The 21,344-nt window shown below is 41.0% G+C and overlaps 1 protein-coding gene across 4 annotated transcripts in view; it reads right to left on the bottom strand.

The window, feature by feature from the left end:
- dmap1 (DNA methyltransferase 1 associated protein 1) overlaps nt 1–21,344 on the bottom strand; it is a 108,581-nt gene that overhangs the window by 69,184 nt on the left and 18,053 nt on the right. For all 4 annotated transcript variants that reach the window (XR_011357875.1, XM_069938811.1, XM_069938810.1 and 1 more), the window contains exon 2: nt 1,334–1,442. Coding sequence is in view for 3 of the 4 variants with exons in the window: in XM_069938811.1 (XP_069794912.1) it covers nt 1,334–1,432 (99 nt within the window). In the remaining variant the exon portion in view is untranslated. The remainder of the gene's footprint in view (nt 1–1,333; nt 1,443–21,344) is intronic.

Genomic DNA, 21,344 nt, shown 5'->3' with positions numbered 1-21,344 from the left:
GATTTTCATTGATTATCAGTGATTTAATCATTGTCCAATTGAAGGACAACAAAAATGTTACAAGTACTGATGACAGCTACCTAATCTTTCCTATTTTCCTCCATCAAAAGAACTCCAAAACGTCAGCTTTGAAAGTATTACAGCAAGAAGATCAATATCAAAGCTGTAAGAGACCACAAAGGCAGCTTTTTTTCTTTCCAGACAGTGCATCAACTCCTAGCCCAGAAGCTAAAGTGTCCATGTTAAATGCTGTCTTGGCTTTCCAACTAAGAAATAGGTTTGGTTTGATGAGAATAGTAAATCAAGGAACTAATTAACTGCAAACATGAGGCATTCCTGGACTGAAAGCTCCAACTTTCTTCAAAGGAAAAGTAACTTCATAAGCACCTGAATATAATAGTCTAGCAGAAACACCATGATCTTTTTTTTAAAAATGGATGGATAAAGCACAGGAGGCTCAACAAGTCACTGGCAGCCATTACATGCCCTGGCTCTTCAGTGCTAACAAAACCATATGTGACCAAATTAAGTGATACCCTGGGAAACATGGATCACTTTTCATATCTCAAGAGACTTGGAGAAGGTAGACATGGTGATGAGATGTACCACACTAAGAACAAATAGCAAGGATGAATTCCTTAGGGACAAAGAGGCAGTCTGTATCACCAATGAAGTTCTCCAACTTTGACATAAAGAGCTTCAGTCACAAATCCAGAATATTAACTGGCCATAACAATGATCAAATTTAAGAAAGGAAGCTAAACCAACTGTTTTACTGCAGAACAGTCCAGCTACTGTGCATGAGCTTCACGGCACATCAATTCCAAGAAAATTGCAGAGTGGTAGCAACCAATATAAGTGCTCATTCCCAAAACACACTGAAGTATTTGACTCCATTTCTCTCGAATAGACGTCAGTGAAGACCGGTGTTAAATAAGGCTGCTTCATTGACTTACACTTTTTAATAATCTTTCTCAAATTCTCAATGGTGCTGCTCATGTCCAACAATCTTCCCATGGGAGTACAGTGATCTTCAGAACTAATGATAAACTCTTTAATCTATAGTATAATCTGGTAGTTTCAATTTCAGGAGGCAAAAAGTCCAAATGTTCAAGATTTATTTTAATTATTAGATCTGAGCTAACATGAAATGTTGACATTTCCTTCACTTTGCCAGTTTCCCCTCTTTTTCATGTTTTGTAATTTGGCTCTTTGCTATCTACATTTAAATGATGATATAATTAATATGAAAAAATGGTCAATAAGCAATTAATAAATATGGAGAATAAACCTCAATAAGCATTAATGTTAAAGTTTAAACAATGCTCTGTACCTTATCAGAGTTGATAATATCCTTTTTACTGATTGGCAGGTTTTCAGAATCACCACCACCCAGCTCCAGAATATCACGTACATCTGCTCCTGTCGCCATTTTTGTGCACCTGCAGAAATACCAAGAAGAAATGTAAGATCAAAACACAACCACCAAAGATTACAATTCAAATTTAATCACTTAAAATCTGGATCAAAATTCTAGTACTGACAATACTGTTGACACCCAATTTAGCGTTCACATTTCTTCTGGTGTCCCACCATTTATTGGCATAATCTCTTTCAAATAAATCTTTCCGCAACTATCTGTTTCATGACTCGGGTCTTCACTTATCCATCACCACTACTGGAATTTTCTTTCACCTGCAAACCACCCAAACCTCTATTTTTCCTCTGCTATCAACAGAGCTCTCTATTCCTTACATCCCCACTTAAATTTTAGTGGAGGCCAAATATCTACATATATCATTCACCTCCACGACTAGTGGGAGCGTTCTTCATTCACAGCATTCCGGAGTAAAAACAGTTTTTACATTTTCTAATTTTTGGTGATGATTTAACTGATATATTAATATGTTTGATTTTTTTCTTTGTGATGGTAATTATTATTATTATTAGAGACATTATGCCTCAATATAATAATTAGGGGTCGGTATTATAAGGGTTAAAATGACTTGCAAACATATTCTGCAAGGCAGCAGATATTGTTTACATATTCTTTGAATGTCTCCTAGTAAGAGCCAGTTTCAAGATTGCAGCTAGCTTTCTGAATGTTTAAGGTAAACATTTAGTTTTGAACTTTCCTTTGTTTGGTGAAGATGGAAAGAATGGAAATGGTTCGAATACTTTTACTGACCATTTTAATCATCATTTTAAGTATTGTTTTATTGCTTTATCATAGTTTTTATTAGCACCATATAAGAAAGTAATAGTAATGTAGTAACTGATAAGGTTTAATAAACTGAGAAACTCAACTGCAACTTTAGCAGACTTTACTTTGAACGAGTCATAAACAACAACACTCTACTCTTTCCAAGTGATTATAAGGAAGATCATCACACTATTTAGTCAATAAAAACTGAGTTATTGACTAGTTAGTCAATAAAAGAGGGAATTTAAGACATAGAATGTTGAAAAATGGATTTGGAATTTAGAATGGATCGATTGAGCTCTGTTTAGAGCAATGTTTCTCAACCAGGGTTCCCTGGAACCCTAGGGTTCCGCAAGAGGTTGCTCGGGGATCTGCGAGAAACAGTAATAAATGGGCTAATGCATTTTTGAGTAATTTTTGTTTAATTTTATATTCGTAATTTTATTATATGCGGATGGCATTTCGTTGGAAAATCCTTGGTTATTATAATAAAAGCTTTAAACTCTTATATTATTTAAAATCAAAACCTCAGTGTGAGGTCTCATAAACGAGCAGTATGCTTTTTTTTTTGCATTGCCAATAAATTTGACAAAAACAGGGGGTAATTTTTTCCTTAAACAAGTTATCCAAAAAAAATATAATGTTTACCACGTGAACTACGATAAAAATATAAAAGAGATAGATATTAATAATGGTATATAATAATTTCTATGCAGGGGTTGCCCAAGACAATGAAAACTATTTTAAGGGTAAAAAGTTGAGAAACGCTAGTTTAGAGCATATTAAAGAAGGAGGCATCAATGTCAATACCACCAAGACCATCAAGAAGCAGTAAGCCTGACTAAAGGTTCTTTCTGTGTGTTAATTGCAAGTTAGAAAACAGTTTGGAGAAACTGCTGCTTGTCCTATGAGGACTGGTTTGGTTTGGGAATAATTGTTGTGCATGTTCGATGTCTGAGCGTAATGATTGACTAAATGGATAAGATGGCAACTGCCATGAAGCTGCTGAATCTAAAGTGCTACGTGTTGAGAAGATGAAGAAGGAGGAAGTTATAGAAGAAATGCAAAGTTGGCAATTAGTCACAAGTGGAAACAAGTCAACTTTGAAGCAAGACTGAGTGAGGATATAGATAAGGAGAAGGTACTTGTCTGGAGCAGTCATAAAACCAGAGTTAATTGTTCCAGTGAAAGTCTGAAACAATGGATGTTTGCTAAAGAAGACACCTGGTCAAATAGGAGACTATCTGTACGTTTTAAAAAAATTAAACCTAAAAACCATGTATTACTCAAGAAAGTCATGAAATTAAGGACACTTGAAAAAGCTTTCATTATCAAACCAAAGTCATCTGAAGACAGAATTAAAGGGGCTTTGGAGAAGATGTCAAGAGAGAGAGTGGTGCTATTGTGGCCATTGTAATAGTCACTCTTGAATGACCCATACCTGGATAAAGAAAGCAAGATAATTCTTGCATTTGGATCATAACTATTTTTAATGGTTAACCCTTGCCTGGGTTTGTGAAAGCATTGCAGAAATCACAAGTTCTTTAACCTCTATGCAAGAGAGGGGAATTGTAAAATCATTCATATGAAGAAACATTTCTCTGAAAGCAACTCAACAAGAATTAGTGAGTTTTGAGAAGTCTGATGTTTTGATGTCTCAAAATACTTTGTAATTTCTTTTAAAGATTGTAAGTTTCAACACAAGATGCTTAAGACTGAACTTTGAATTTGACTTTTCAGAACAATGACTGAGCTGTAATAATTTGGGATCTGGATCTGCTACACACACACACATACATACATACATGCGCACACGCGCGCGCACACACACACACACGTTTGTGCATAGTTTGGGGTTAAGTTTAGAAGATTTTACGTTATAGTTATTAATAAAAATTATTGTTTTGAAGATGCCATTATCTAGGCAAATTTCTATTGCTGCTGGTCTATGTTGTGACAAGGATTTGGTGGAGTTCATTGAAAGGCAAGTGGACGTTGTCACAGATCCAGTGTATGGAATTATCAAAGATACTCAAAAATAAAGAAGTTGAGAAGCCCAAGTTGCAGCCTCATTCGAAGATAAAGGGAAATGCCGTTGCCACCAAGTATTAGTTGCAGATAAGGAAAATGAAAGTTTGGCTGTTGTGAAGAAATGTTTGTTTTGTAATGATGAGCGTGATTTGAAAAAATGTGCACAGATGAAAAAGAAGGTGCATAGTGCGAAAAATCAATTTTTTAAAGAAAAATGGAGTATGTTTTGGCTGTCTATGTAAAGGACTCATCTGCAAAAACTGTAAAAAGTGACTCAGCAGCAACAATCAAAAGCATCCCAAAATGCTACACATCTTCTAGGAAAAGAATACTGAAAAGGAACAAGCAACAAGGAAAGAGGCAGATGAAAATCATGCTGAAGCCTCACTAGCAATAAGTGGTCTTACTGGGGCCAGTGCAGAGAAATGCAAACTCGCAATAATGCCTTAACAAGGCCAAGAACAGGAATGCAATGATATATACACATGCATTTCTTGACCCAGGTAGCACAGCATCATTTTGCACAGTGAAACTGTATGAATAAGCTGAATCTTGAAGGAAGAAAGTCAAGGAATCTACTGAAAACCATAGGACAAGGTCATTGAAGCTAACATTGTTTCAGGGTAAGAGGTTGCTCGAATGCACAGCGATGATTTTTGTGATTTTCCAGGCATATACACACACAGACTATTATTCAAGATTCAATTTATTGTAATTGTAATCTTCTTTGGCTTGGCTTCGCGGACGGAGATTTATGGAAGGAGTAAATGTCCACGTCAGCTGCAGGTTCATTTGTGGCTGACAAGTCCGATGCGAGACAGGCAGACATGGTTGCAGCGGTTGCAGGGGAAAATTTGTTGGTTGGGGTTGGGTGTTGGGTTTTTCCTCCTTTGTCTTTTGTCAGTGAGGTGGGCTCTGCGGTCTTCTTCAAAGGAGGTTCCTGCCCGCCGAACTGTGAGGCGCCAAGATGAATGGTTTGAGGCGATATCAGCCCACTGGCGGTGGTCAATGTGGCAGGCACCAAGAGATTTCTTTAGGCAGTCCTTGTACCTCTTCTTTGGTGCACCTCTGACACGATGGCCAGTGGAGAGCTCGCCATATAACACGATCTTGGGAAGGCGATGGTCCTCCATTCTGGAGACGTGACCCATCCAGTGCAGCTGGATCTTCAATAGTGTGGATTCGATGCTGTCGGCCTCTGCCATCTCGATGTTAGGGATGAAGTCGCTCCAATGAACGTTGAGGATGGAGCGGAGACAACGCTGGTGGAAGCGTTCTAGGAGCCGTAGGTGATGCCGGTAGAGGACCCATGATTCGGAGCCAAACAGGAGTGTGGGTATGACATCGGCTCTGTATACGCTAATCTTTGTGAGGTTTTTCAGTTGGTTGTTTTTCCAGACTCTTTTGTGTAGTCTTCCAAAGGCGCTATTTGCCTTGGCGAGTCTGTTGTCTATCTCGTTGTCGATCCTTGCATCTGATGAAATGGTGCAGCCGAGATAGGTAAACTGGTTGACCGTTTTGAGTTTTGTGTGCCCGATGGAGATGTAGGGGTGCTGGTAGTCATGGTGGGGAGCTGGCTGATGGAGGACCTCAGTTTTCTTCAGGCTGACTTCCAGGCCAAACATTTTGGCAGTTTCCGCAAAACAGGATGTCAAGTGCTGAAGAGCTGGCTCTGAATGGGCAACTAAAGCGGCATCGTCTGCAAAGAGTAGTTCACAGACAAGTTGCTCTTGTGTCTTGGTGTGAGCTTGCAGGCGCCTCAGATTGAAGAGACTGCCATCCGTGCAGTACCGGATGTAAACAGCGTCTTCATTGTTGAGGTCTTTCATGGCTTGGTTCAGCATCATGCTGAAGAAGATTGAAAAGAGGGTTGGTGCGAGAACGCAGCCTTGCTTCACGCCATTGTTAATGGAGAAGGGTTCAGAGAGCTCATTGCTGTATCTGACCCGACCTTGTTGGTTTTCGTGCAGTTGGATAACCATGTTGAGGAACTTTGGGGGGCATCCGATGCGCTCTAGTATTTGCCAAAGCTCATTCCTGCTCACGGTGTCGAAGGTTTTGGTGAGGTCAACAAAGGTGATGTAGAGTCCTTTGTTTTGTTCTCTGCACTTTTCTTGGAGCTGTCTGAGGGCAAAGACCATGTCAGTAGTTCCTCTGTTTGCGCGAAAGCCGCACTGTGATTCTGGGAGAATATTCTCGGCGACACTAGGTATTATTCTATTTAGGAGAATCCTAGCGAAGATTTTGCCTGCAATGGAGAGCAGCGTGATTCCCCTGTAGTTTGAGCAGTCTGATTTTTCGCCTTTGTTTTTGTACAGGGTGATGATGATGATGGCATCACGAAGGTCCTGAGGCAGTTTTCCTTGGTCCCAACAAAGCTTGAAAAACTCATGCAGTTTGGCATGCAGAGTTTTGCCGCCAGCCTTCCAGACCTCTGGGGAGGATTCCATCCATACCTGCTGCTTTGCCACTTTTCATTTGTTCAATTGCCTTATATGTCTCTTCCCGGGTGAGGACCTCATCCAGCTCTAGCCTTGAGGGAGCTGGAGCAGGGCAGAATCTTGGACTGAGCAGTTGGCACTGAAAAGAGATTGGAAGTGTTCTGACCATCGGTTGAGGATGGAGATCTTGTCGCTGAGGAGGACTTTGCCGTCTGAGCTGCGCAGCGGGCTTTGGACTTGGGGTGAGGGGCCGTACACAGCCTTTACAGCAAACAGTGCAATATTACATGAAATTGCTTTTTCATGCTGTAAGGCAGACAGATTTGCCATCAGCATAAATTGCCTGAAGCACCTCTTAGAGACAGAGAAAGAAAAGCCAAAGAGAGTACCCCCAGAATCACCAAGCGTCCATAGATTTGCCACCAGCACTTCCGCAGACCCCGCAGTCAGAGTCCAGTCCAAACCATTGGCAACCTGAACTCCAGATCCAAACCTCCGGTACAGGCAGGAAGCCTTCAGTACCCCCTCGCATCATGGTTCCAATACTTGGTACACCTTCAGCCAGTTTCGAGCCAACCTCCAGCAGTCCACAGACCAGCGCGAGTCTCTCGACAACCGTCTCCAGCAACCCGCAGCCTCTGTGGGTTCCTTGCCTCGAGTCGCCAGCAGCCCGCCACAGGCATTGGTCTTTCAGCAGCAGAGAACCCTCACTAGTCCCATAGGTTATCTCCTCTGCTTCTCCTTCTCAGACATGGGATGGTCTCCCTATTTTATGGGACCTTGCTCCAGTACTCCCCTGGATCCCCTGGATTCTGCAACCCTTCATGGCTGCTGCCAATCAGAGGTGCCACCATCTTGGGTGAAAGACCCTGCAGTTGCAGGATTTTAAATAAAACTGCCGTTGGCTGCTTTTAACAGGCCATTCAAAGCCTATGCAGACCTGACAGCAGTTGACTAGGCAGTTGGTTCCCACGGGTCCGCATGCCATATCAAAATGATGTGATCGGTGGCCCTATTGGAGGAAGGTTTATATACCAGAAAGGGCTCTGAGATAGAGATGCTAATTGGTTTTGATGTACCAAAAAAGCTCTGGAACCAATAGAAGTAATTCAGTGAGAGGTCGACCTCACGCTATCAAAAGTATGCTTGGATGGACAATCAATGGACCATTAGAAAGAAAGAATGATATTGCTTAGAAGCAGTCAACAAGTGTCAATATGATATCTGTTGTGAAACTCAACGAACCATTGAAATGACCGTTCAAGACAAACTTATTCCTGCGAAGCTAAATCTGGGGAAGGAATGAAACAAATGTCTGGGAACAAATCTGAAAGTAACTTTTGTATCCCAGATGCACCAGAAAAGAAGAAGAATGCAGAAATCTTGCAGCATGTTTAAAAAAAAGGGCAAACCAGAAAAACCACGCTGATGGTAATAAAGGACCATTTCATTGACAATACTGGTGCAATGCCTTCAGAATGTTGAAAAAAGGATTTAGAAACATTGGATATTCCAGAAAACAGTGACCAAGAGGATTTCAACTTTGTACTTGGAAACAAAACCAATTTTCAGATAATGGGAACAAATCTGATGATGTTTCAGTTTTGAAAGAAACCAAAAGTCCAGAGCGCAGTTGACAAGAATGGATAATTAATTGTAAATAGAATTAACAAAACAAAGTGGAAGAATAACTGCTAAAGAAATGAATGCAGTTATCATAGAAAAGAATTTAGCCTTATCAAGATGCAGTCGGAAGAGGAGATTCAATTTTTGAAAGAGAACAAGGAATTGTTTAATGCCATTAGACAACTGACTAGGGAAACAATCAAGAATCTAACAAAAGGTTTCAAGATAAAATTGTCAGAAAATGAGACTGAACTGGAAGTTGCCAAATTGGATCTGGAATTGCAGGAAAAAGCAATAGAAGCCAGAGTGGTTGTTGATGAGTTTGAGGAACCAATGTCGTTTGAGCCCTACCTTATCGATAACTAACCGCAAAAGAGAAAGAAAAGGATGAACAAGCTTGTGGTTATGAAGGTGAAAGAGACTCGTCTATTGGAATCAAGAGTATCAGATAGCACACTTGACCAACCAATGTTGAAGAAGAAGCTGCGCAAGAGGCAATAAATTGTATCCAAGGCTTTGGTAAAAGAAAAAGCAAAATGCAGCTCATCTTGTGTACTCAATAAAGTGAATACCTTGGAAACTAAGATATGTGTTCAAGCACTGGATAAGGCCGGGGCAAACCTGCAAGTGGATTAAGACTAAAAATGGCTTCCTGAACAGGCCAATTACCAAATCTATCTTTTACAAGAACCAGAAAGCTTTGATAATTGACTTTCACTTCCTTCTGAATATTTAATAGATATATTAATATTTGATTTTTTTAAATTTGTGATTGCAATTATTATTATTAGAGACATTACAGCTCAATATAATAATTAGGGGTCGATATTATAAAAGGTTAAAATGACTTGCAAGCATATTCTGCAAGAAGCCAGCAGATATTGTTTACATATTCTTTGAGTGTCTCCTCGTAACAGCCAGTAAGGTTGTGGCTAGCTTTCTGCATATTGAAGGTAAACATTCAGTTCTGAAATCTCCTTTATTTGGTGAAGATAGAAAGAATGGAGATGGTCAGAATACTTTTATTAATATTTTGAACATTGTTTAATCGTTTTATCATTTTTTATGATAATAGTAATGTAGTAACTGATGAAGTGTAATAAACCGTGAAAAACTCAACTGCAACTTTAGCATGGACTTCTCTTTGAACAAGTCATAAACAACACTCTACTCTTTCCAAGAAATTATAAAGATAGTCACAATATTTATCTTATTTTGATTACGTATTTTACTCTTCTTCACAAATTGAAATGCAATACCCTGAAATGTAATTACAGAAATTTTAAATTTAATGCAGACAACCTTGCTACCCTCATGCAAATTTCACACATTTTTTTGGAAACAAAAGCTACCTTGAGACCAATGCAACTTTGGTTTTCCAGGAATGCTAATTCCAGGTCAAAATAGTCTGCTTACCTTCATTTGCACAATAACCAAGGTAACCAAGTTCCTACCCCAAGTTCATAACAATAGCATCTCTTCAATCCCACATTAAAACTCCCCCAAATAACACAAAATGCTGGAAATACTCAACAGGTCAAGCAGCATCTATGGGAAAAGAAACAGAACGAACATTTCCTCATGTTAGCATTAACTCTAACTAACATCTACCATTCTCCAATTGACCCCCAACTCCTCAATTGATGTCCTGCCAATCTTGTGCCTCATGATCCTAGCACATAACATTGCTTCTCTGACTGATGGGGCCCCCCCCCCATCACAAACCTGTAATGATATTCTCTTCAGAGATTATGCTTTTTTTTGCTAGAACCACAGCATCATAGCCATTACAACAGAGAATCAGGCCCCTTTGGCCCTTCTAGTCTGTGCTGAACAATTTTTTCACTTAGCTCCACTGACCTGAACCCAGTCCACAGTCATCCATGTACCTGTCCAAATTCTTCTTAAATAATAAAATTGAGCCAACACCTCATTCCACACACCCACCACTCTCTGTATGAGGAAGTTCTCCCAAACCCTTAACCCATTTCCTCTGGTTTGTATCTACCAACCCTGAGTGGTGAAAGCTTGTCCACATTTATTCTATCCATCCCCCTCATAATTTTAAATACCTCTAATCAAATCTCCCCTCATTTTTCTAAGCTCCAGAGAATATCCAAACCTGTTTAACCTTTCCCTAACCACTTCCTGAAATCCATGCAACATCCTGGTAAATCTTCTGTGTACTCTTTCTGTCTTATTGATATCCTTCCTGTGGTTAGGTGACCAAAATTAAACAAAATCCAAATTTGGCCTCACCAATGTCTCATAGAACTTTATTATAACGTCCTAACTTCTATACTCAATACTTTGATTTATGAAGGCCAATATGCCAAAGCTCTCTTTACAACCCTATGACTCCACTTCTAGTTCCATGTTCTACTGCACTCCTTAATACCCTAACATTTACTGTGAATGTTCTTTTTGGTTTGTCCTTCTAAAATGTAACACTTCACACATGTCCGCATTAAATTCCATCTGCCACTTTCCAGCCCATTTTTCCAGCTGGTCCAGATCCCTCTACAAGCTTTGAAACATTCTTCACTGTCCACAATTACTCCAATCTTAAGCGAGTGTAAAGGCAGATATTCTCCACCCTTATATCGCATAACTAACCTTCATAAAACCTCCACATGTGGATCCAGCATGTGAACTCCAATATATCCTGAAGTAGTGACATAGATGGAGCAAGTCATTCCACCTCACTTCAGAAAGGCAATGCCGCTGCTTAGGGCTGTGCTGATGACATCGCGATGACGCCATCAGCCTGCGCCCCAGAAGCCACCACCAGGGCTCCCTCAGTGATTGGTGCTGGGGTTAGGGCTCTCTCCTGCCACCCGGAAATATCCTCTTCCAATTCCCCCTCTCTTCTTCACTGAGCCTGGTGGGAGGAGGCAGATAAGGGCATGACAGAGCCTGGCGGGGTGAGCCTCTTTTTGTTTTAATGAATAGATCAATAGCTGTCTTCTTTACGCATAATCCCCCACGTAGCTAGAACTATTCTGTGTTTCCCAGAGCAGTTCCAGCTGGGTGAGGTATTATGGATAACGAAGATGGCTATTTCTTGGCACATATGCTTGACCTCAAGGTGATAGGGCGCTACTGCACCACTCGCCTTGCCTCCCTCAGCTCCAGACGACGGCTCCTGATGGCTCTCTCCATAAAAGCGCTGCTGGATCAGCCTTACAGGCCTTCTCCATAAAAGGTAAGTCCGTCTTTTTTTTCCTCTTTGAGTCGGCTTCAATGTGGCATAGCTCCATAAAAATGGCTTTAGTGTCAACTGCAAAATTGCTGACCAAATTTACCACATTATCATCCAGACCATTGATATAGATGATAAACAATGGTCCCAGCATCGATCCCTGAGCCACACCACTAGTCACAGGCTTCTAGTCTGAGTAGCAATCATCCACCACTACTCTCTGGGTTCTCCCATCCAGCCATTGTCAAATCCAGTTCACTACTTCACCATGAACACCTAGCACCTAAAGCTTCCCGACAAACCTCCCATATGGGACTTAGTCAAAGACCTTACTAAATTCCATAGCCTTTCCTTCATCAACTTTCCTGGTAACCTTCTCAAAAAACTCTACAAAATTGGTTAAATACAACCTACCACACACAGAGCCAATGTTAACCATCCTCAATAAGTTTCTGGCTATCAAAATAATTATATAACTGATCTCTTTGAACACCCTCTAAGAATTTATCTACTACTGACTCCAAGCTCACTGGCCTATAATTTCCAAGGTTACTTTTGGATCATTTTTAAAATTGAACAACATGAGCAACCTTCTAATCCTCTGGCACCACACCCATGGCTAAAGACACTAAATATTTCTGCCAGATCCCCTGCAATTTGTACACCTGTTTCCCTCAAGATACAAGGAATATCTTGTCAGGTCCTGGGGATTTATCCACCATTATTTGCTTTAAGACAGCAAGCACTTCTTCCTATTTAATCTATATAGGCTCTGTGACCTCACTGTCTGCTTTGCTTACATTCCTGAGTGAATACTGATGGAAAAAAAACATTCAAGATCTCTCCCATCTCTTTTGGCTCCATACAAAACAAACCATTCTGATCTTCAAAAGGACCAATTTTGTCCCTACGATCCTTTTGCTCTTACTATACATTCATAAACCTTTAGGATTTTCCTTCTCATTGTTTGCCAAAGCAACCTCATATCTTCTTTTAGCCTCCAATTTCTTTCTTGAGGTTTTTCTTGTATTTTTTCTCCTCAAGAACCTCATTTGCAAAAGATTTATAACAAACATGTACATCAAGCTGCAAGAGAAAGAAAATAATGAAATTAGCTAGCTATAAACCCAAACAAAAGTGGGAAAAAGATCTAAACATAAAGATAAAAAATTAAATATGGGAAAAGTTATGCTCCGGAACTATGAGAAATATAATAAATACGAGGTTACGCATGATACAATATATCATGCCCCAAAAGTTAAATAAATGGGATCCAACATTATCAGATAGATGTTTTTGCTGCAAGAAGGAAACTGGAACAACAGTACATGCAATTTGGGCATGCGAGAAAGTGAAAAAGTTTCGGGAAGATCTAAATCAGGTATTAAATAAAATCACAAAAAGCAACATACCAAAAAATCCAGAGATCTTTCTTCTAAGTAATATAAGAAGTAAAGAATTAGGCCTTAAACTGGATGAAGCGCAAAAAAGATTTATTATGATAGCCTTAGCTGTAGCAAAAAAATGTATAATGTCAACTTGGAAATCAGAAGAGAGCCTGAGAGTACAGCAATGGTACATGGAAATGAATAAATGTATTCTATTGGAAAAAATAACATACAATTTAAAAAATAAAATCACATTATTTGAATAAATTTGGGAAACGTACATGGAACACAACAGCGAGGGCCTACCGCGGACCTCCACCCCCTAAAATGATAGAATGAGAAGACGACAAAATGAACTGACCCAGTGTGTAAAAGTAGATGACACAATTTTCTTGTTTATTTTCATTGTGTGATGACATTGTTTAATGGGTTTAATGTATTGTATATGTTTAGTGGGTAGGGAGGGGGAAAAGGGGAGAAAATGCCACTATGTATATTCAAGAGGGAAATGTTTGTGTGTATTTTGATTAATATGGTTCATAGTGTGAAATATTTTAAAAAAGAACCTCATTTGCTCCATGTTGCCTCTTCCTGTTATATACCTCTCTGTTCCTCTGAACCAGATCCCCAATATTCCTCAAAATCCAAGGTTCATGCCTGCTAATCTTGGCTTTAATTCTGACAGGAACATACTAACTCTGTACTCTCAAAATTTCACTATTGAATATCCTCTACTTTCCTTGCCCAAAAACAACTTATCCCAAACCACACATTCTGAATCCTTTCTAATTTCCTCAAAATTGGACATTCTCCAATTTAGAATCTGAACCTGAGGCCCAGACCTAACTTTCTCCATAATTAACCTGAAAATAATGGCATCATGATCACTGGACCTAAAATGTTACCCTACACAAGTTCTGTCACCTATCCCGCTTGATCCCTAATCAGAGATCCAATATTGCACTCTCTCTGGTTTGTACCTCTATATATTAATTTAGGAAACTTTCCTGAGCACATTTAACAAAGTCCAAGCCATTCATCCCAGTGAATATGTGGAAAATTAAAATCTACTATCACTACTATGCTTTCTTTCACATTCCCCATAACAAAATGTAAACAAACTGAGCAATGCAGAAAATATATATTTGTAGCGGCTACTACGGTAGAGCTACTAAAGAAATACAAACACACGTCAGAATAGTCAACTCAAGACTGATTTATTCAGGGTTTACAAGCTTCTTTTATATACTGTGTGTCCCGGGTTCCACGGGACAAGGTGGGACGTCACTATGAGATTGCTGCCGATCCACTGGACCGGCAGGTTTAAATCTAGCCTTGTCAGTGTCCCGCGCCTTCTGGCAGTGGACTCAATAGCTTAACGTGCTGTTCCTCGGCATTCAGTATCCCTCGCGTGCAGTCCATAAGGTGAGTAGGCAGACGTCCGTATTAGGGTTCCACACGCCCGCAGAACCATGCCTGCGACAGTTCGCATTACCGCGCTGTGCACTCACTCAGTCATCACCCCCCCCCCCCCCCCCCCCAGAATTGTCGCCAGAAATTAAAACACTAGTTGCATGTGCCTTAGGAGGACGCCCACACCATCTGGCTGGGGGCATTGAATGGGTGCAGTTGGATCCACATGGGCAAGCTTGAGTCTGTCTAAACTAAACAGTTGCGAATGTCCCCCAATGTCCAAATTAAACAAAACTCCGTCTCTCTCTTAATCACGTAGAAAGGGCCCTCATATGGTCTTTGTAATGGAGCTCCTTGAACCTATCTGCGTACAAAAACAAAATCAGCATCGAGGAGCTGTGGGGGCACATGTGGTTTAGGGGTTTCATGCCAGCGGGTAGGAACAAGTTTCCTGCTAGTGATTCCGTGTCGAAATTGCTGAAGAATGTCCAGGTCAGAGTTGGTTGTGAAATGAATGTCCCCTGGAACTGTAAGTACCGTGTCATAAACCATCTCTGCCGATGAGGCCATACGAACTCCCAGTCGAACCCATGGCAACTCATCGACCCAATTGGGACAGTGAGTCGGGCCTTAAACGTGGACTTTAGTTGCCGGTGGAAACGTTCCACAAGGGCATTGGACTGTGGATGGTATGCCATAGTGTGGTGCAGGTGTGAGCCACAAAAGTACGCAAAGGCAGACCATAACGCAGAGGTGAATTGTGCTCTGCAGTCTGAAGTTATGTGCGTTGGGACACCAAATCTAGTGATCCAATTGACAATGAATGCCCTAGCACATTTCAGTGTCACTGGATGGTAACGAGATGGCCTCTGGCCAGTGCGTGGAATGGTCCACCACTATTAAAATGTATCTCATGTTTTGAGATAATGGCAATGGCCCGACCAGGTCCACATGCACGTTTTCAAACCTTCAGTGTACTGCTGGAAAAAGCTGAAGAGGTGCCTCGGTGTGCCGCTAAATTTTGGCCATCTGACAGGAGGAGCATATACGTGCTCATTGAGCGACGTCTTTTCTTAGTCCATGCCATATGTATATATTTGCCATGAGCTTGATTGATGTTCTGATGGACGAATGAGACAAGCTGTGTATCTGGTCGAAAAGGCGTTGCCTCCATGATGTCAGAACCAACGGTCTAGAGTAGGTCAAAGACATGTTGCAAAGGAAGGTTGGGCCGCCCTGTTGTGGTGCCACCTGTTGTATGTCCAGGTTAGTAAAGGCTGTACTTATATGCCTGAACATCAGGGTCTATGGCCTGTGCACTGGCCAATTCAGCAATATTGATTCCACCCTGAATATGATATACAGTCGGTCTGGTCAGCATATCTGTGACAAGTTTGTCTTTCCCTGAAACATGGCACACGTCCTTCGTAAATTTTGAAACGTACGATAAGTGATGCTGCATCTTGCCAACCATGGATCTGTTATTTTGCTGAAGGCAAAAATGAGTGGCTTATAATCCATAAACACAGTGAAATGGCGACCTTCCAAAGTGTATCGGAAGTGCTGTGTGGCTAGGTACAATGCCAACAGTTCCCGATCAAATGTACTATATTTAATTTTCGTCGGCCTTAAATGCCTGCTGAAGAAAGCAAGAGGTTGATAATGGCCATTGACGTACTGTTCGAGAACCGCACCCACAGCCGTACTCGTCAGTGCTCAGTACCAAGGTAGCCTCAGGGTTGGAATGGGCGAACATTGCTGCTGTGGCCAATGCCTCTTTGGCAGTTGAAAATGCAACCTCCGCCTCTGATGTCCAGGTAACCTCCCTGTGCTTGGTGGAGACGATCAGAAACAGTGGTCGAAAAATGTCAGCAGCTGCAGGAATAAACCGGTGATAGATGTCTATCATGCCCAGAAATTTCTGCAGTCCCTTAATTGTGGTAGGTTTGGAAAAAACATGGACGGTGTCTATCTTGCTGGATAATGGAAATATACCGTATGCCTTGATCTTGTGTCCTAGGAAGTCAATTGTGGATCTGCCAAACTGACATTTGCCAGGGTTGATGCTAAGACCGAATTCCTCTAGCCATTGGAAAAGGCAGCTCAAATGAAGGTGATGATCTTGCTCAGTTTGACTGGCTTTGAGGATGTCATCCAAGTAAATGTATGCAAACTCCAAATCACTGGCTAAAGCGTTCATCAGCCGCTGGAAGGTTTGAGCAGCGTTTTTCAATCCAAACGGCATCCTGAGGAATTCAGAAAGTCCAAAAGGAGTAATAATTGCTGTTTTAGGGATACAGCCTCCCATACTATGCCATGGGGATGGCAGAAATCCATGCTATCAATGGGTATGGCGACGCGAGCTGGCAGTTTTGATAGGAATAAGATTTCAAAAAACAGGCAAGAAAAATGACCATCTGCCAATGCCAGCATCTCATTCATTAGGTCTGATGGCTTCGTCGCCCAGGCCTTCCATGTTTAAAAGCCGCATGCCGCACTCATGCCTTGTCAATTCCAATGTATCCAGAAGAAACTGCTGGAACTTGGTGTACTGGTCCTCCACTGGGGGATTGGCAATAAATTCGCTCATTCGAGATGCAGTAGCAACGTCCAACGCACCTCCGACATGCCAGAACTTTGTGTCCTCCGCCGTTATGCCCCAAAGACAAAACTGGGTTTCAGCCTGAATAAGCCAAGCCTAAGGTGATGTTGTCCAGAAAGGAGGCAAGTGAAGATCAACTGCGTTAACTGCCGCCGTGGCGGCGGCTGCCGCTGGTGCTATAGCTGCGTCCATTTTGACTGAAGACTCAGACCTCAGCCGAATCTTGCAGTAGCGGCTACTGCAGTAGAGCTGCTAACAAAATACAAACACATGTCAGAGTAGTCAACTCAAGACTGATTTATTCAGGGTTAACAGGCTTCTTTTATATACTGTGTGTTCCAGGTTCCATGGGACAAGGTGGGATGTCACTATGAGATTGCTGCCGATCCACTGGACCGGTAGGTTTAAATCTAGCCTTGTAAGTGTCCCGCGTCTTCTGGCAGTAGACCTAATGTGCTGTTCATCGAAACTCAGTATTCCTCGCGTGCGGTCCATTAGATGAGTAGGCAGACGTCCGTATTAGGGTTCGCATGCCCGCAGAACTGTGCCGGTGACATTTCGCATTGCACGCCGTGCAGCCGCTCGGCCCGCTACATATTCAGTCATAAACAATGAGCAAAGTAAGATTTCTTAAATGAGTCGTTGCTTGAGACTGCTGTTTAAGATTAGGGATCACAACTGTTCCTGAACTTGGTGCTGCACCTATAGGTCTTTCCTGATGGCAGCAGTGAGAACAGAGTATGTTGGGGATGGCGTGAATCCTTGATGGTTGCTGTCACTCTTTGACAGCAGTGTTCCGTGTATATGTTCTTGGTTGTGGGGAATGTTTTGCCGATGATATAATGGGCTGTGTCCACCACCTTTTGCCGAGCTTTCCACTCATAAAGATTGGTGCCCCCGGAGCAGGCTGTGATGCAGCCAATCAGCACACTTACCTCTATATCTGTAGATGTTGGCCAAGGTTTCCAATGACGTACTGAAACCCCACAAAATCTTGAAGAAGTCGACATGCTTTCCTCACAATGATGGGGTCCAGGAAAGGTCCTTCCTATAATGGAATTTAAATTTGCTGACTCTCTCCTCCTCTGATCCTGCAATGATCATTGGATTGTACACCTCTGGCTTTCCCTTCCTAAACTCTACAGCTCTTTGGCCTTGAGGACATTGAGTGCAAAGTTGTTGTTAGTACACCATTCAACCAAGTTTTCCATCTCCCTCCTGAATACTAACTCATCGTCCCTTTTTACACAGCCCACTATGGTGGCATCATCAGCAAATTTGTGAATGAGGTGTACTGAGCCACAGAGTCACAGGCGTAAAGCAAATAGAGCAGGGGACTAAGTATGCAACCCTGTGGGGCTCCCGTGCTGATGGAGATGTTCTTGCCAATTGGCGCTGATTGGGGATTGAAGTTATCCAGTTGCCTTCACAAATTACCAATGAATTTGCTTCTGTCACTTTTGTAAGTAGTCAATTCAGATTATGACCCCCCCCCCTCCCCCTCACTGTGCAATGTCAATTTAACATAGACTTTGGCTCATCATCCAAAACTTAGGTTTCTTGGTTATTGATGCATGGTCCAAATTACTTTATCAAAACCTGATAATTTAGAAGCTTAATAAATGTTCTCATATTCTCCATTTTCCAAAAGAAGGACTTGAATTTCTTGATATCAGGACCTCTCAATATATATTTAGAGCCAACAAAATACTTTTGAAAAATAGCTATTGTTTCAATGTAGGAAAGAGTAGCCAATACCGATTAAATGTGAACCCAAAAACAACATGATCCTGATGAGGGCATCAGCTTTAGAAAAGTTGAGTGAAGTGAAAATACTGGCTAAAATACCAAATAATCACAAGTCAAAAGAAGGAACTCCATGGTGGTGATCTCTGTATTACGATATGGCATTGAGAGCAAGAACAGGAAGATTAAGGCACATGAATACATGGTTGAGCAGTTGATGGAGGAAGAAGCATTTCAGCTTGATCTTTTCTGGAGCAGCGGTGACCTGTACACAAAAGATGGATTATACCCGAGCAAGAATGGGATTAATATTTTGGCAAGCAAATTTTCTAGGTTCAACCAGGAGGCTTTAAACTAGTCTGGCAGGAGGAGAAGGAGATAGAAGGACTGAAAAGGTAAAGGATACTGAGGAAGACAAAGAATGTCCATTGATGGTGGAGATGGAGGACAGGCGTAGAAGTAAAACAGATAAACCTAATGTTGTTTATTTTAATGCAAGAAATCCAATGGCAAGAACGGATAACCTTAGGGTGTCGATAAATACAGGACAATGAGATATCACACTAGTCTTCAGAAAGGGAATTGTCAGAGAACCATTGTGTGAGGCAGTGTGGGTTGAAATCAGAAAATGAAAGAGTAATCACCTTGATAACCACCAATCAAATTATGGTAACTGGAGGATCAAGCATAAAGAGCGATTGCTGATGGGTGTAAAAATTGGCAAAGTTGTTATTGTAAGTGATTTTAACTTCCATAACAATGACTGGAAATGCCAAAGTGTTTGGGGTGAACTTTAAGTGTGCTCAAGGGGACTTTCTACAGCAGGTGTCCCAAACTTTTTAAGACCATCGACCCCTTCAGGAACCACGTGGTTCCCTCATCGACTCCCAGGCATGGAATCCCGGCACTGGACAGGGGCGGGGGGGGGGGGGGGGGGGGGTAGGGTGGAGATATGTCCTGTTTTAGGCCAGACATTCCGGCTTTTGAGCCCTCTGTTCTCCATCCAATGCCACCTCAAGCAGCAAGTTAATTGGTCCTCCATTTGGGGGTGTAGGACAAACTAAAGGGCAGAAAGGGCACTTGCATCCGCAGGCCTTTGGGGGGGGCGGGGTGGTTTGTGAGGGGGTGCTATTTTAAAAATCGATCTCCTCCTCCCCAGTGTTATCAAACCTCTGGCATTTATTGACCCCTTGGGGTTGATATCAACCACTTTGGAGACCCCTATTCTATAGCAATATGTGAATAGGCCAACAGGGAAGGGATGATATTAGACTTTGTACTGAGAAATGAAACAGGTCGGACAACTCAGGTATTAGTAGGGGATCTCTTTAGGACCACAATTCTATTAGCTTTTATTTAAAAAAAACACTGGTCCTCAAGTTATAATTCTAAATTGGACCATGGCCAATTTCAACCTGATTAGACAGGATTTAGTTAAGAGTTGACTGTCACAAATGCTAGAGAGTAAGAGCATGACTGCCAAATAGGAGACATTTAAGAATATGAATAGGAAAGTCCAGTACAAAAGATAGGGATGAAATGGTAAAGAAATTCTGGTTAAGAGATATAGGCACAGATCAGAAAGAAAAAGGAGGCATATATCAAATACTGGCAGACAGGTACTCCTGAAGGAATTTCCTTGAACAAGGACTATAATAGCACAGTGAAGAGGGAAATGCTGCCCTCAAGTGTCAATGTAGATGTATGTGGTCAAGTGAAGACAACACCCAGATCTAACTACCTCTTATCAAAATGAAGTCATTCATCTCGAATTAAATTCTAGTGAATCTGAAAGCATAAACTCTAGCACTCACAATCAGACACAATACATCAGCTAAGATATAAATGTCATTTTTTTTTAAAACATGAAAGATTTTGAACTAGTTTCTTGATTTAATCATCTATGCCCATTTATAAAACTCATGATTTTGTTTTATCTTTCATTATATCAATAGAATTTACCAAAAGAACCCATTTGTGTGCACACTGCCTGGGGATCTTCTTCCTGTATCTCCTTATTGTTTTCTCTATTTCATTTATTTATGTTTCCTCATTCTTTGTTCCAATTGTTTCACATCACATTTTAAGGCAGTACATTTTCTCTGCCTTGTGATTGTTCATTTCAAATTGTATCTTATATTCATTAAAAATGACCAATTTAAATTGAAAAAAAGATTCAAAGAAGCTATTTTTAAATAGCTGAGTAGCAAGTGACAATTAACAAATGCGATGAAGTATTTTTAATTTATGTTTTATCTTTTAATTCTTACCTCTATTTTCCCTGATGATATTGTTTTGGCCAATCTCCTTGAACTGCTGCACTCCTTATTTTTAATTTTTCTTTAATATTGTTTGATTAAACTTTCAGGAATATTATGAATAAATTTCTCCTAGGATGATCGGAAAACAGGGTGGGACAACCAAGAGATTAAAGGTATAAGCTTATAGAGTATACTGAAGAAATGACATATTTCTAAGTACTTTGCTTTAGCTTTCACAGTTCACGGATTTTGGGATTGCAGAACCATGAGAGTTAGTTATTCCAACAAGATATTCCATTTCTTATTTTTTAAAACTAGATTTGTGCAACGCTTAGTTTAATTAGAAGTATTTCATGTGGAACTAAGCTTTCAAGTGCCAGTGACTTAATCTATATTGTCTTCAAAAGAAGTCAAGGATTTTTAGTCAAAAA

The sequence above is a fragment of the Narcine bancroftii genome, chromosome 5, assembly GCF_036971445.1.
Source record: "Narcine bancroftii isolate sNarBan1 chromosome 5, sNarBan1.hap1, whole genome shotgun sequence".
Lineage (NCBI taxonomy): Eukaryota > Metazoa > Chordata > Chondrichthyes > Torpediniformes > Narcinidae > Narcine > Narcine bancroftii.
This window is presented reverse-complemented; position numbering and strand designations above follow the sequence as displayed.